We start from the raw sequence: 16,857 nt of genomic DNA on the forward strand, positions 1-16,857 counted from the left end.
CAATAATAATCAATAATTTCCCCCAAACAATTTCACTTCTCAAATTGGTTTAATTATTAATTCACATTTAACTGTGGTGCACAGAAACATGACATTTTGAAGTTTTTATGTACAGATCTTTGTGCTTCGTGGAAGGTTAGCTTTTCAGAGTTTTTCTGTTGGCAGCAACCAAGTCATTCTCAGATTAATTATCTAAAGCTAAAACCAAGTTTAACATATATAATGCTCTGACATATTCTCAAAGAAACCTTAATTTTAAAAGCACAACTAGAATCTTAATTTGAAATGTTTCCTTAGCTTCATGTTGTGAAATCTACATTTGCCAGCGTCTATCAGGCTCATGTTGCCCAAAGGGTGACTCCAATGTATTTCACAAAAGCATTGTGATAGCTTGAGCTTATTTGCCTTCTTTAAACAAAAGTTTGCTTTTAAAAGCATAATGTACACACTAATAAAACAAGATATATTAAAAAAGAAAAAACGATCTACTCAAGCATAAATATGGAGCCCTCTAAAGAGCTGTGAGTGTTTAGCAAGGACACCGATAGGGTTTCTCTACACGCATTATCAGTGAAGCAGTAATAAAGTCAAGTCTAATATTTTAGCTGTAGAACTGTGTCCTCCTGTGTTCTCTGTTTGTCAAAAAAAACTTCTGTTGGAATAATGTGACAAGATACAAACAGGAGGAAAAACTCTTTGTAAAGGTTACAAAGGTGAGTAACAGTAACGATGCTGCATCATTTGAACAATAATGAACATCTCTATGCTCATGAATTCATTAGTAAAACCCTAGTGGATTAAAATTAGGTATCTCAAGATGGGAACAGCAATAACTTACTAAAACACAACTAGAGCTGAGTAAAAAAGTACCAAACTGCAAAAACACAGTTGATGCTAATTCGGTTTTCTTCTTCTATTTAACAGCAAGGCTGACAATTACAATAATTACAATTGTGGATTAGAGAAAATGCAGGTATAAATAATTAAAATGGGGAAATACTACAAAAAATATTTCCCTTTTTTCCACGTGTTGTTTTAGTAGCATACCTCAGCTACTGCAAAGGGACTATCACCTTGTTTGGAGCCGAGTATGAGTACAAAAAGGACAGAGGTTAAAGCTCAGAAGCTGCTCCTGAACAACACTTTGGTGCTTTCTTTGTCTTGGGAGTGGAGTTTGTTAATGATGTGTCCACTGATTTAAAAAAAAAAAAACAAAGAAAACAGAGCCACTGCCAACAAAGATAATAAGCAAAACGACACACAAATGCAAACTCCCCAACGTGTCCACTACAGATGTAGACCTCTGTGATGTGACTCATCTGGTGAAGATGGAGGTGGAAAGGTCAGAGGTCACAGGAGCGACCCATGGACATCTCATATCTACGTAGGTGGTTGACCAGTGACTGTACGTAGGTGAAGACACACTTGGAGTCTGGTTTTTTGCCCATTATCATCATGTCCTCTACTTCCAGCAAAGGCATGCAGTTGGCGTGGGTCCTGAGAAACAGGCAGACAATGGCGCATATAAAACAAAAGAGGAGAAAGTACAGAAAGGATGGAAGGACCCCAGATGGAGAAGGGATGGGAGTGTTTGCTTCAGATATTTCTATTTTAATCATTCATTGTATTGTGTCTCTAAAAAAACTCAAAACAGAGCTCTGTAACTTACAAGAGCTATGCAAAAGGTGGCCACAGGGGGGCAGTGTCAACACGTACTGGAAACCCTAAGAAGAGCAGCAACAAAGCTCAAGGCATGAGAAAATAAATTATTTTAGGAACTGTGGACGAATGCCATGACTTACTTTACTACTCAACTATCTGTAGCATCTTTAAAAGGCTTTACAACTAAAATATATAAACACCTGTAAAGTCATGCTTGATTAAAAGTCAGTAGACAACACTGTCCTCTCTTCCCTGCTTTGTTTCTCAAGCCCTGTGTTTGAAACCTTGTGATACAGCACGTCCTTTTAAAGTGTTGGGCTGCAGATGGTCCTGGCTCTCTGCCTGGGCCATAGTGCAACACGGACACTAATGCACACGCACACGTGTTTCCGTGTTTGGTATTTTGGATGTTCATAGTTTTAACTAGAAGGATCGAATATCCAAAACCCAACAAGGGAGTTTTTCCCTGTAGCACAACATCTGTAATACAGTAAATAAAAACTTGCAATCAAGTTTCAATCAAACTGCACGCACGCACACACGCGCGCACACACACACACGTACACACACACGCGCACACACACACGCACACGGTTTGTCAGAACCAGCCTAAGGCTCCGTTGCAGGCTTGTCTCCTCTCTCACCATGGCTTCAGTTTTGGGCGACTCTAGGAGGAGTTTTTGGTTTTAACCAGGCCCTTCGTCACCAGACCCCTGTAGAACTCCTGCAGGTATGTGTACACACACTTCCAATCTGGCTCGCGCATCTTCACCATGTCGTCCACATCCAACAACTGGGGACAGTCCACTAGTTTCCTGCGGCCACGCCCGGCAGGGAGGGGAAAGGAAGAGAGAGGTGGAGGAGACAGAAAGAAATCAAGTAGAGGACAGACGAGACAAAGAGTGAAGAGTGAGGAAGAGCAGGATAGAGTGTGGAGGAGACAAAGCAGTGAGCAGCCAAATGGAAAAGGGTAAAAAGACAGGGGGAGAGAGAAAGGACACAAAAACAAACAAATAACATTACATTCTCTGTGTTCACAAATAATATCCATGAGATGACATGCTTCATGAACATCATGGTACATACGTCTGTGGCACATACATACATAAGACAAAACAAAATGTCAAATGAGCTGATGCTCATTTAGCCTTTTTGTTTGTTTTTTTCTGTGCACTTGGACAAAACACTTGGCGACCGCTCGACCATTTCATTAAGTTCTAGCAGAACAAACAAATACATGACAGAAAAAAACAACAGGGGCTCAAAGATGGATCCATATAGTGACTCTAACACACACTGGTGCACAGGATAGTGTGTGGGTGTGGAGGGATTCCAGCTAACAGCAAACTGCCAGCAGGGACGGGAGTGACCGGGGAGGTGAGTGATAGTGTGACACAAAGGTGGCAGGACGTGGCTGTGGCTGGGCTGCAGGCCAGCGTGGACAATATAAATACTGCAAACATGTTATCCAGCGAGGAGCGTGAAACACACACACACACTCAGATGGGTGGAGGGGCGTCACAGGTGACAATGGTGTGATGCAAGAGAGATAAGAAAAAGAAAAGGAGGCGAGAGAAGTAAGACAGAGGGGAAGGAACAGGACAGCCAGTTTTTTTAACCTGATGCTGGTTTGGGGAGGTTTGCTCATGGATTACTCTTAGTAGAGAAGAGATGGAGGTTTAGACGTGAAGATATTAAGTAGTAGTGAGGGCTCTCCCAGCTTGAAACACCTGGGAGAGACAGGTAAAGTTAAGACTCGGACAAGAGCTGAGGAGCGTCCGTGTGTTCTGGGTCCGTTCCTGCACTTTGAGCAGGAGATGCTGAGGAGCAGCAGCACAGTTTAAAAGCTGTGGGTGGATTTTACATGAGACCTGCACAGTGTAAGGAGAGGGGGATGCTGTGTTGGGGGCTGGGAGCTGTGACCGTTTAAAAAGTGGTTGAATGTTTGACTACATGACAAGCTTGGTTGGAACACAGCGTCTCTGTCTGTTAAATTAAACAGGAGAAGTCCGTCTGCAGTGTCTTCGGCGGCTGGTTTCACTCTCCCTTTGCATAAAAAGATGCTGGGCTTTCATCAGCATAGTCAAATGAGGCGCACAGGACACAAGAACAAACACGTCCGCCGCGCTTACTTACTCTGCAGCGTTGAAGGCCACCTCGAAGTTCTGCCGGCGGTTGCTGGGGCTCAGGGAGCTGTAGTCGAACGCGTCGGGGAAGAAGTTGTGTACCAGGGCACAGAACGCCATGCCGTCACTCCAGCTGGAGGAGAAGTTCTGAATGTCTACATGCTGAGGGAGGAAGCAAAGCCAACAGACGCGTATGGAAACATTCCCAAAATAGGAAAGAGGAATCACCTCCAGCTCGTAATCGCAGGGTTAACCTGTGCTTTATTGGTCGACCGTTAATAAAAGCACCGAACACACAGCTCACCTCATATGAGCGAGTCTTGGCACGACACCAGTCGAGGAGCATCTGCTTGATGGAGTTAGCGTTGGGTACACCAAAGCTGGTGGAGCGCTGCACCTTGTTTACCTTGGCGACCGCCTGATTTCCAGGGCTATGAAAAAAAAGAGCCAGGTTTGTGTTAATATTTACATGCTTTGACCTGCTTTTCTTTTTTTGGTAGCACCGTGTGGCTTCGTACCCGCCCCCCTCCTTCTCCAGCTTCTCTATCATGGCTCTGCGGGCCTGCATGCCGGACGTCTTGGGCATGGTCTGCGCCCTCATCAGCTCCTTGCGTTTCTCCGCCTGCCTCCGCTCCACGGCAGCCAATCCGCCGCCGCGCGGCGCCGTGTCGTCCTCGCGATCAAACACACTGAAGCACGTATGGAACGTCAATATGGGAAAGTACAGGGACTGTAAGTTAAGTTCAGTACCTGTGCTCAACCCACCTGCCCACTTTTTTGCTTGTGCTGGAGGAGGAGGAAGTAGAAGAAGTGTAACTATACGACTTCGACTGGACTGTGCCTCCTGAATTAAAGAAACAGAATTATATTATATATCATAACATGGTAAATGTTGTACCGAGGTGAGATAAGGCAAAATCAAGTCCTCACTGTCTGTTTTCTGCACATAACTGGCCTCCACCACAGTGCTGCGTGTCGATCGACTCCCATCATCTGAACACACAGTAGAAGTCATTGAAGTGATACTGTATTATTACGTACTTCATCAGGTTGGATGGATGGGTGGATCGAGTGTTACCAGACTGGGCGAAGCGGTCGGTCTTGGTGACTTGGCTGAGGGTGGAGCCATCGGCAGACTTCTCCACCTTCCTCATCACCACCTCTCCAGCTCCGACCCCGGGGCGCCCCTTCTGCGTGCGCTCCTCTCTCTGCTGCCGAAGCTCCTGTAGGCGTGTTTCTCGCTCCTTTTCCCTCTGGTCTGGGGTAAAGAGAACACACACACGCACGATATCAGTGGAAAAAGAGGAGGAGGACGACGAGAGGTCCAACAAACCAACGGAACCTCTGACGGCCACAAAGACGGATTACAAAGGGGTTTCCAAATCAGAGGCGACAAGTCTCAAGATTCTTTCCACGGTATCGTAAAATGGCTCAGAACAAGCAAGCGTCCACTGGTGGGAGGCTCGCTGCTCAGCCAGATCTGTCTAGAGATGTGCTGCACAGACATCACAGAACAGGACTGGAAGACAGCCAACAGCAGCAACGTCTCGAGACCTGACACCTCAACACCCACACTTTTACCTCAAGCCTGTGCAGACAGTATTTAGTATTAGCTAAACATTGACCATTTAGTTACGCCTATATCTAAAGAGGTTGGGGGTCTAAGCTTTTAAGGCGTCTCTACACTAGACTTGGATCAGGGAATTCAATTAGTGGGTTTAACCATTAGCCCAATGCAAACAGACACGGTGTGAAACCATGTGGTGAACGCACACTGCAAAACGAGTTACGGTGGTCCGTGAAAACAACTCATGCGTGTTAGGAGCTGTCAACAAGTCCTTCATCATCTACTATGAAGATCAACAGTCTAAAATAACGGTGGTCTGTGAACGACAGGATGGTGCACACAAAAAGACAAAAAGCAGGCAGGGAACGATGAATACACACTGCACACCAACCTGCCCTACCCATTTCCTCTTGGGTACATCCCAGCATGGCCTCTGAGGGCAGAATGGATAGAAATAATGTGGAAAGGCTGATTATACTGAAGCCGGCACGTCTACTGTGGTGAAGCTGCAAAATTTAAATGAAGCAACGGGAAAAGTAGCTTTGATTGGGCCATTACCTCGCTTCCTCTTGCGCAGGTCTCTCATGGCTGCACGGATCAGCTTCCTCTCCTCAAAGTCTTTAGACTCATCAAGCTACAGAAGAAATAAAAAAAAAGCCCAACAGAACCAATGAGAGGCATGAGTCTGGCTCTGGCATGGCTCATTTGATTACCATAACACTGTGCGTAAACACTTCCCCGGCACAGCTGGCAGGATTTACCGCGTTAATACACAGTCTTTCTGCGATGCTGAAGCCGCTGCATTCATCACAAAGTGGCGCTTCTAGATCTAAATCATCCACAATTATATCTTGGGTGTGAAGTACCATTTTGTCAAGGAGCTCTTCATCTTCAATGGCCGCGAGCTGCTCAGCGGTGAGTGTTCCGGGGCGCTCGTCGGGTTTGGTCTGAGTGCTGGAGCCGTTGTGAATGACTGGGACTTGACAGGGCGCCGGTACAGGCCCGGCTGAAACGACTGGCTCCGAGGCCGTTACGGGCTCCGTCTCCATCTGCACGGGCACACACACACAACATAAGCAAAGGCGTCCAGACATAATAAACGGCTTTTAAGCTGTTGTATCGTTTCTAATCTTAAAAAGAAAATTGATTTGTGTAGTGACAACTGTAACTGTAAAAACAAGGAGTCTGCTGACATTGAAGACATTAAGGAGCACGAGATCATTTTGGTCAAACACACTGCAGCCATAATAGGTCTGAGTGCGTGCGGCCGACTCAAGCTCACATTTCTCCCTCCCTCTAATTATCTGTTTTTGTACCAAGGCCTCCCCCTCACCACATATCATCACTTCTTCCATCCCCTCCACCTTAAATCCAGGCCTGAGACACTGACAGCAAGCAGCATGGGAGAGCGAGCGCCTGCCAAGCTAGTGCGCACTTAGCTGATGGGGTGAGCTGACACGTGGAGTGTCCAAATGACACGGCGCTGCTGTGAACCGAAGCTGTGACAACCGTGGGACGCCACTACCGGCCATAAACCGGGGACAAACCATTAGTACAGTAGAAGACCAGAGGAAGAGCACCGTGAAAGCAAACATGACATTATGGATCGTAAATGTGGATTGTGACCAGGTTGTCCTGAGTGACCATAAATCCTACACCTCTTAAAATTTCATAAAAGGCTAAAGACCGGTGGGAGACTATAGCGTCTCACTGCGGCCTCAAACTTGTTTTTCTAGTCTAAATCCAGGTCCATATATAGCTCAGACAGCTGGCAGCGTCCCTTTCCACCTTCCCCTCTGCAGATTCAAGCCCAGTGTGTGCGTGTGTGTGTGTGTGTGTGTGTGTGTGTGTGAGATGGCGGGTGGGCCCTGTTACGACCTTCTGGGACACAGAGTTCTGACCCGTGGGACTTATTGGACTGAGAAGAGCTCAACCAACGAGGAATGTTCTACAAAGCAACGCAACCAAACAAGGGCCTGAGTTGAGTCGTGAGAGAGTGGAGGTGTGTGGTGTGAGCAGGTCCCACGTTTCGCTGTGGTTTTTAGTGTACGAGTCACTCAGGTATCACAAACGCTCCGTTTGTTTAGGTTTTCCTCGAATGGCTCAAAGCCTAGAGGAGAAACCTCGTATTTTGGACGAGCGGATCATGTCAGAGAGTTCCTGGTTGTCACCGAGGCAAGTGATGGGCAGATCCACCTGTCTCAGAAATACCAGCTGTTGTCCATTAAATTACTGATAATGCCACTAATACTGGTCACACAGGCACACACTGTTTGTTACAGCATTTCCAAAGTACATGGACAAATGAGCCTGGTGATAAGAGCCAAACCAAGTCCTGTCAGTCACGAAGCTGTGCAGCAGTCACTGCAAAAGGTATAAATGCATCAATATAAAGCCAGACAACTACAAAGGTTTACAAAGGGTCTACAGCTGAAGGTGACATTGGGTGACATCCAAAGTGTAAACACTTAATCTGAACTACATGGTCATAATCAGCTATTTACTGACAGCTGTACCTCTTTGGTGCCAGACATGTCTGCCATCAGAGAAGGAGCAGAAAGGGAGCGACGGGTCGCAAATGCAGGCGGATGAGGCACAGCTGAAGGCTCTAAAGTCTGAGGTGTGCTTGTACCAGCAGGAACAGAGTTTAGAGGGAAGCAATTGGTTTCCTGGAGCATGTCTGTTTCAGCTGGAGGGTCCTGAGACAAACCTGAGGGGGAGTCTGGGTTTTTAGAGGCTGAGGCAGAGTCCTGTTTGATTGGTGCCGTGTCCCGAGGTGTGCCGGCTGGTGAAACTTTGGATAATGATGATGGAGAATCACCACATGGCGTTTTGTCTTCATGGGGAAAAGCCAAGGCGTGTGGGACGGGATCAGGCAGCCCCATCGCCTGACAGAGGGTCTCTACCTGCCCCACCAGTCCTTCTAGCTGGACCCTCAGCCTCGTGCTTTCCTCTTGCAGCCTGACCAGGGCCTCCGCCAGAGGAGCCACCTGGGTCGCGGCTTCTTTCAGACGGGCGTCCACGCGCTTCCCAAAAGCCTGCAGCTCTCCGTGGACCTCCCCCACGGCACATCGCAACGTCACTTCAAGTTCCCTCTTGCAAAACTCCTCTTCTTCGGCGTCCGAGTCCTCTACAGCGAGCAGGTCCCCGATCACCCCGTCCAGGCCAGGTTCGGCACAAGCGGTGTGCAGGCTGCCCAACGCCTCTGGAGCATCGGAGGCTGGAAAGAAGTCCAGGTTCACTCCTGGCATTCCTCAAGATTCTGTTAGTTTAGAGATATTTGAGTGCTCCAAAAAACCTTGGCTACAGTATAAAAGCGAAGGATTAAGCTCTTTAAAAAGGTCTTTGCCTCAGTTGTGATGGTAGAAAGTGTTCCGTCAGTCAGACACTTTCCAAAACAATGCGCTTTCTTTATACCCCCAGCAAAGCTGACAAAACACTGTCAGCCAATGAGCAAGTAAGGAATCTCGTTTCCCAGGCAGCATGAAACCCACCCCCTTATTTCCAGGTGCTGTGGTGCTTTATCTTCTGCCCCAGCATTCTGTCCTTGGGCACCAGTGGAGGGGGAGTGGAAGCGAGAAACAATTTTGACCCCTCCCTCATTTGACTTCTTTTATTTAGATCCCTGCCCTTCACACCTCGATAGGCAGGCACCAAGGTTTCAGGCGAGGCTCTAGCTCTGAGCTGAAGCTGTTACACATTAGCATTTGTTCCTCGTAAAATTAACAAAATGCAACTGAGCCCTGAACTGATCTAAACGGGTCACAGTCAAGCGCAGCTCAGTCCATGGAGGACAAAGTGTTTAGGGCTATGACATGGTGCACTGCTTGTGTTGTGGGGGTGAGTGAGGCTCCACCACTCCACAGCTTTAGCCATGGATTTTGTGGAGGACAACCCTTCAAATTAACATACTGTATTGATTTACCCACACATGAATACGCCAACATAACAATGACACTGTAACTGGACTCTCTTTTCAGGTTCTAGGAAGAATCTGGCCTTGAGGCAAAGTGGAGCGAAAAAATCCCTTAAGTTGCAAAGTGGGTCAAAACCCAACAAGGACAAGACTCCAGTCTTCTACGCATCAAAGCACTAAGCTCTTTAGCTTTTAGTAAAGTGAAGCTATGTATGAATAGAAGAATAAAACAATAACAATACCTAGACTAGTACTAATAGTCCAGTAAATAAGCAAACAATACCTGTACATGCATAAAAATCTGGGGTAACAATCTATCAGTCTGTGTGACAGTCACTGATTTGGTCCTGTGTGCCCATGTGCAGTGACATTTTCCCAGCGTGGGGATAATCTCTACAACTACACACTGTCCTGTCGTCACCCTGGTCACAAAGCGCAGCCATTATTTATATTTGTGTTGAAGCCTGAACACAGCTCCACACAATGACAGCTAAGATGAGCAGGAGCAGCTGTGAGCGCTTCACCGTCACTGAGCTGGTCTCACCTGTGTGGAGCTGAAAACCTTGCCTTTAACTTCATCCTACTCACATTTGTTTTTATTTTGGGGTTGTTTATGCGGCCTATAACTTTTGTCTCGTAAACCCTTATAATTTACAGTGTATAGACAATCCACTGGAAGAAGCGATGCTATCAACATCAGGATGTTTAATTGGAATTTTGAAAAAAAAATGCAGCTCAAAAAAAAAAAAAAGGAGAAGGAAGCTGGACCACCCAAACAGATCAGAGGCTCAGACAGGAACCAATGTGGTCAATTAACAACCTTCAGTAACGCTGAAGAGGAGAACATGTTTATCGCACAGATTCAGCTACAATGAAGATCGGTTTACTGTGAACGGAGCTGCCTCCACAAGCGTTTAAACTTCACTTTAAACCTTTAAAACTTTAAACCTCACTCAGACTGGCAGCACGGTAAAACATCAGCAAGTCCTACACAAGCAGATGAAGCAGGTGAGTCTGAGTAATGACGCCAGCCTCATCATCAACAGCTATGAGACCTAGAAGTGAGTTAGGGAGACAGTAACGATAGCGCTCGTCCATATACAGGAAAGGGGGAGTGGCGGCTGCAAATGCAAGCCCCTGCAGCTTTGCAGCGGCTCCCCTGCCCTAATTAACCAGCTCCCTGATCCCATCACCAGATTAGGACTGTGCTCAACACAGGAGGTGGAATACACAGCCACCGAAAAGTAAACAGGATACCACTTCTCCCTTCCTCACCCTGTCCATTCACCAGGACACTTCCTTTCATGGAGGAGCGCGGCTCTTATGGAGCGAGTTGGGACTTCACCTCCACCTTCCCACGCAGTCCAGCATGGGATGAGGTATCAGGGAAGGGTTTTAATGAGCTGGACAGTGACAGGCAGCTGTTCTTTGGGAAATATTTTTCAGATAAGTCTCTGTGGGCATGGCTTGCTGTGAGGAAACAAGGAATGCCCGGGGAATCTCCCTCCCTCTGCTTTTTCCCCTACACATACCCTACAAGGACAGATGTGACTGGCCATCCACCCTGTGTTTGATAAACACCACTCTTCCCTCCTTTCCCTCCATTTCTCACACTCTGTTTCTCTTTCACTATCCCAGCCTGTTCGCGTTCAGGCCTTTACAGGTCACTGCTGTGACAGGAACGCAGCAAAAGCACCAGCATATTTGAAACATTTGGTAAAATATGATGCCTTTTTTAATTAATATTCTCATATAGCTCCGTACCTTGATGGAAGATGCAGAAGACAAGCTGGATGAGGAGACCTTGAACGGTGTTGCTCTTAGGCCAAGGGTCAACTCTGAAACGCACAGAAAAAAAGTTGTGTGATTATCAACAGCAAAACACAAAAAAATGACATACACAAAAATGCAGACACAACTTAGTGCATGTTTTTTCTGCTTGTAGAAGCCTTTAGTGGGTTACATAAGCTGTTATAGGGTCATAAACAACAAGGAGTCATCTCTAATGAGGTACAAGTTAGAAAATGTGGATGACGACACCTTCAACACTAACCGCTTGTGTCATTTGCCTCAAAGAGGACACGCATGCTCTTCCTGTATCTACACATGCATATGAGCTATATCATAAAATGCAGGACTGATGCACACCAGCTCAGTGCCGTAAACCTTTAACAGTCTTAGCTCATGCTTTTGAAAGAAACTGGAGACCCAATCGCAGCCTGTGCTCCATCGGTGGAAGACAGGCAGGTTCCCAAAAAAGGAGCCCAAAAGCATGAAAGTAAAATGAGCTGAACAAAAACTTTGTGGCCCGAATAAAGGAGCCCGGTGGGGCTGCCAGAACGTGTCTGGGGGGTTGTGAGCTACATGTAAGGAGGATGTGGTCACACAGGTCTTAAATAAACTGTTTGGGTTGGAGGCCCTGGTTGCTGGGAAAAGCTGACACTGGACACATGCGAACAGCGGCTTCTGAAATGGATGTTTTAGTTTCATACAATTAATGAATCACCACTGATACATTCTCTTTTACGACGCATCCAAGTATCACCTCAGAGGAACAAAATGTTTCTGGAGACTCTCCAACATTTACTAAACAGCTACGGTTAATTGACAAGGTTTTCATCCGCAGCACAGTGATAAATTCTTTCTTGTATTATCCATTACGACAACGGTAAGATCTGTTTTACGTCTTCTGTGTCATCGTCACTATCATCCTTTTCTCTTTCTGCTCTTGATTTACATATAAAGATATGAGCTCATTGTTTGGAGTAAATCTATTTATTTCATTGTTTTGTCTAAACTACAGGTGTGTGCAAAGTCACAACCAATTAGATTAAACAGAGCAGCAAAGCTCTCACGCTGCGTTCAGAATGTAGACGCCAGGCGAACTGAACTCTGAAGTGAATTTTAGAAACCTGAGAGCACACTCAAAAGAAATGAAACAAGCGCTTGTTCGCATCACACAAAACAATCTACTTTGTGGGTTAACCAGCTTATTTAGTTACACTGTCATACTGTGACCACATAACTGTTCAGTCTGGCTGAGGCAGATAGACACTGTTCCTTTTGTCCCACTATACTGTTCTATACAAACTCTTGGCTGCTCCCCCTCCACTCTGCATCAACAGGCCGCTCTGTGACAAATACCCAGCAGTACACAAACCTTCCTGTTTTACATTCTAGCCCCACTCATTCATATGCTTTGGCCTCACAAAAACCCTTGTTAACATCCCACTTAGGACCAATTCCTTGGCGCCGGCCGCTTCCCACAGCGACTGTGAATGCGTGATGATCCAAGGGATATTAGTAGGAAAGGAAAAATGACACTTATAGGCCTTTAAAACCTGCAGGCTGCAGGTTGTCCCACGGAACCAGCTCCATAAAAAGCCTAAAAAAAGAAACTTTTAACTTGAGTGCTTTCTGTTGCTGTAATGTTGATGCACCTACCTGCCCTCTGCCCCAGAGCATTGGTGGTGATGCGTGGGGTAATGGTTGTGATGGGGACAATGTTACCCCTCGGGGAGGATGTAGAGGAGGTGGTGCTGCGCCCATCCTTGATCTCAATTGTAAGGAAAGTCTTCATGTCCAAATCTGCCTCTCCCTGGGTGACCTGCTCTCCAGCTGTTCTCCCTGGGGTCCTTTCTTCCTTTGAGCTACTAGAGGCGTGCACATCTTTTTCAGCTGGATGTCTCGTCCCACCCATGGTGTTCTGCAATTGGCTAGCTGACAGCAGAGGTTTGCTGGCCCCACCCCTTGGCTGGGGTGTGGCCTGGCTCTGGGATGCAGCAGAGGTGTTCGATGCGGCGTCTGCGCATGGCCTTGCTGGCCTGTCTCCAGATGTGCTGCCAGGGGATGCTGCAGTGTGCGTAAACAGCTCGGCGGCTCTGGAGAGATTTGCGCGGCTGCCGTTGCTGGAGCTTGACCCGTTCTTCAGAGGAACCTTCTTCAGCGCGGGAGCACTCGAGCTCTGGCTGGGCTCGGCGAACTTGCGCATGCGATCGCGTACAGAGTTGGAGCGGTTGAACTGCTCCAGTGTAACATCTTTCTTCTCAGGTGCTGTAGAAACCAAAAGAAAAAGTAGTACAATCAATCAGACTTAAAAGAACATGGATCCTTTTCCTACCGAGGCTGAATTTAGCACACTCACATGCTTCATCTCCTCCTCCACCTAAAATCCCTCCACAAATCCCATTCCTCTTTGCCTCCTCTCTCTAGCTTTTGTCCCAGCCTGTTTATTTTGCTTGACTTAACATCTCTTCTTTCACAGCTTTTCAGCTCCTTTTTTTAAGTTTCTGAGACATGTTTCTTCCACTAATGGATATTTTTGTCTGAGCTCTAATGCCGCTACAAAGGCCATGATTTCACACAAACCCTTTAAATGGACAAAATGGGTTTTTAAAAAGGAGAAGACATTCACTTAAGTCATGTTTAAAGGAAAAACAGGCTGGAAATTCAAGATTATATTACAGTTGTAAAAAGCAGGTAGAAGTTCTGGTAGAAAGATGGCTCGCTCCTGAGCCCACATACCACTTTCATTGTAGAACTAAAATAGATACACTTACCAGAATCCTTAGCTTTGCCGTGATTGAGGGGAAGACTGCTGTTAACTGTTACCTAAAAAGAGAAAAACACAAGTAACATGACAGAACAATCAGTGGAGGAAGTAGGAGAGATCAGGGATAAACACAAATGTTTAACTAAGCAGCAAAGCACATTCATAAGGGAATGTCCATGGACGACTGTGGCGACAACTACACACAAACACAGACCTAAATAGTCCTAAATAGAGAAACAATGGGTGGTGTTTTCATTATGCAACAGTTGTGTTTGGGGTGAAGCAGTGGACCTCTTTTCTGTTTTTGGCCATGGAGTGCGTGATGGGCCCCAGAGTGTATACACGACTCTCAGGAGACCGAGCATCAGCGTCGATTGTAGAGAACAATGAGTGAAGTCCAGGGCCAGCCTTGGGTAAACACATTTAGAAAAGTGACACAATAAAGGGACTTGAGTGACGAACATTGAAGCTCAGAGGCTCATAGTGAGCGAGCGAGTGAGCATGTGCAGCACTGCAGGCTGCTGAGGGCAGGTGAGGCTCAGACACTGTTGACTTGTAGCAGACACATTCAGGTACGCAGTTCTTTGTGTAACCAAGTAACAAAGGTATACAACTCCTAACATGAGCTCAGCTTGTTGTGCTTAAGGATGCCTCGGGTGTCACTGGTGTCATGCACAATGAAAGGGAATGAGCAGAACGCTTGGACTGCTGGCACTCAGCACAGTGGCCGTGTAGCTCAGCAGCACCCTCTAGTGGTGATCCCACTACGGGCGTATGGCGACAAGCAGCAGTGGCTGAAGCTAAAAAACACAGTATAACATTGACAAAGTGGGAAGATGTAACATTTCAAGATAAGCCTCCATCCGTCACCTTTTAATGTTGTAAATGATCAGCTGATCAGCTTTTTAGCCTGATTCGGTCAAGCAACTTTAACTTGCCGGATGATGTGACTTTGCATGTTTGCATGACAAATAAGAAAGAAAATTTAGCAGAAAAACCTACTGTAATTTGGTTGTTGTGAAGTGTGTGTAGGGTGCTGTTAGATATGGTGAGTCACAGTCCACTGAACTGAAACAACAAACGTGTATTATACCTTTTTCTGCAGATCAATCTGTCCCCTGGCTGTGCCGTTCAGGAGGCCGTCTGTGGGATCACTCCGTGATAAAACCGCTCCATCAGGGCGGTCCTGGTCTTTGAAGCAGCCATGGCTGTTCTGAGCCAGGTGGCTGACTGGACCTTGACTTCTGCTCTCGGTTTCTGAATCTGTGCTGCAAGTTGAGCCACTGGTCGCGACCTCCACCTCCTCCACTGGACCCCTCTCTTCAGAGGAGATACTGGCAGAAGTCCCTGAGTCAGTCCGTTTCCTTGTCAAGAGACTGGTGCTGTCTGAAGCCCCAGAGCCCAAACGTGGCCTGACATCAGAGTTGGAGACATCTGAGCCCAATCTCTGTCTGACATTGGACTGGGAGTTGAGGCTTCTCTCTGATGCCCCGGAGTCCAGCCGACCACAGAGGGAAGGACTCTGGCTTCTGTCGGAAGCTCCAGAGTCAAGACGGACTCTGTAAGCGGAGCCCAGACTCTTCTCTGAGCCCCCAGAATCCAGATTGGACCTGGAAAACACCGAGGTCACACTGCGGTCTGAGGCTGAGGAGTCTGACCTTTGACGGTGGGACAGGACCAGATCAGGCTCCGTCACACCAGGTTCTCGCTGAGGCTGGATCAGCGGAGGTCCAGAGTCATCACCCTTCACCAGGGGATCGAGAACCAACACCATGCCTGAGCTGGAGCCTGCAAAAACACACAGATCAAATTAGATGAGCAACAAATGGCTTTTCTGTACCTCTGTGACTGAGTCTTATGTTACTTTTATTCCTCTTCTCAGTGTGAGGAGGAAAGAAAGCAGAAGGTGGTGAACACAGAGACGGAAATGATGGAAATGAAATACTTCCTTGGCACAGAGGCCCCATAAGAGGCCGAGCTAAAACATATCCCTTCTGAGATCACAGGAAAGACACGTAGAGACATTAGGGGATGTAGGCATTTCCTTCAGACTGGCCTGAGATTTGTGAGAGTGTTATGGTGAAAGCGTGTAAAGATCGAGGAGGGGTCCTGAGGAGAGAACAGGATTGTGTGTCCCAGGCATAGGTGGTGAGCAAGTAAAAGTAGTGGGGGTGAAACAGAGCCTAGCACCAGTACTTCCCCTGCCGTCTTCCCAAGCGCCTTCACTACTCAGGAAACCACACTTCAAACAGCAAAGCGGTGCCACATCCTCCCCCAGAGATGGTCTTTCCCTCCAACACCCTGTGAAGCTTTTTTTGACTGTATAAAAAGCAGGCTGTGCATGTAACACGGATAATGACAGCAGAGAAAAATGAAAGTCTATTCCATTCCCACATCCCGCGTACGCACCAAAACATGCAAACACTTCTGCATGACCAGTGTTTGAACCAACTCTGCAACCAAATGGAGTGCACCACCTACGCACGCCTGTCATTTACAAACCAAATCAAAGGCGGACTCCAGCCTGACCGGCAGCCGCAGCCAGCTTCTGCTGGTTTTAACTGGCCGGGGTGAAGGGTGGACATCACAGCTTATTGCTGATTATACAGACCATACAATTATGTAGACAGTGGGAGGACAAAACGTGACCGTGACACATTTGAGACTTAATTAATGGCTGCGATTCTCACATGTGACAGAATGAATGAATGAATGAATGAATGAATGAATGAATGAATGAATGAATGAATGAATGAATGAATGAATGAGCAGACAGGGATGTCTCCGTCTAATGATGAGGTCAAATTCAACTCTGTGACTGGTCACGTGAAACTCAAGTGTTGGACAAAGCAGGCCGTACCTTTTTCTGAGCTTTTACTACCATTGTCTAGTGCTTTCTGGGAAAATCCCCACTGCTGCATAATGAGAGGCTTCAAAATAGCCCCAAACGCTGGGCCAGGCTCTATATAGAGCAGAAACAAAAGCAAACAGAGTTTTTGTGCTTCTTTTTCGATGGAAGCCAGGACCTGCTAAA

General features: G+C 46.8%; 1 protein-coding gene across 9 annotated transcripts in view; it reads right to left on the reverse strand.

Annotated features, from left to right (window-relative positions):
• Positions 1-30: 30 nt before the first annotated feature.
• The window catches only part of smtnb (smoothelin b), a 36,007-nt gene continuing 19,180 nt past the window's right edge, over positions 31-16,857 (reverse strand). For 2 of the 9 annotated variants that reach the window (XM_029162214.3, XM_029162221.3), the window contains 14 exons: positions 14,917-15,611; positions 13,831-13,882; positions 12,716-13,324; positions 11,036-11,109; positions 6,222-6,404; positions 5,914-5,989; positions 5,747-5,788; positions 4,867-5,046; positions 4,719-4,781; positions 4,554-4,632; positions 4,307-4,477; positions 4,093-4,219; positions 3,799-3,950; positions 31-1,497 (listed from right to left, as the gene is read on the reverse strand). In XM_029162214.3, the coding sequence (XP_029018047.1) occupies positions 1,344-1,497; positions 3,799-3,950; positions 4,093-4,219; positions 4,307-4,477; positions 4,554-4,632; positions 4,719-4,781; positions 4,867-5,046; positions 5,747-5,788; positions 5,914-5,989; positions 6,222-6,404; positions 11,036-11,109; positions 12,716-13,324; positions 13,831-13,882; positions 14,917-15,611 (2,657 nt within the window). In that variant the 3' untranslated portion in view covers positions 31-1,343. Of the gene's footprint in view, positions 1,725-2,306; positions 2,478-3,798; positions 3,951-4,092; positions 4,220-4,306; positions 4,478-4,553; positions 4,633-4,718; positions 4,782-4,866; positions 5,047-5,746; positions 5,789-5,913; positions 5,990-6,221; positions 6,405-11,035; positions 11,110-12,715; positions 13,325-13,830; positions 13,883-14,916; positions 15,612-16,857 lie in introns of all 9 variants that reach the window. The other 7 variants (XR_005898084.2, XM_041072304.2, XM_041072303.2 and 4 more) reach the window with 7 other exon arrangements.

Source organism: Betta splendens, chromosome 9, assembly GCF_900634795.4.
Source record: "Betta splendens chromosome 9, fBetSpl5.4, whole genome shotgun sequence".
Lineage (NCBI taxonomy): Eukaryota > Metazoa > Chordata > Actinopteri > Anabantiformes > Osphronemidae > Betta > Betta splendens.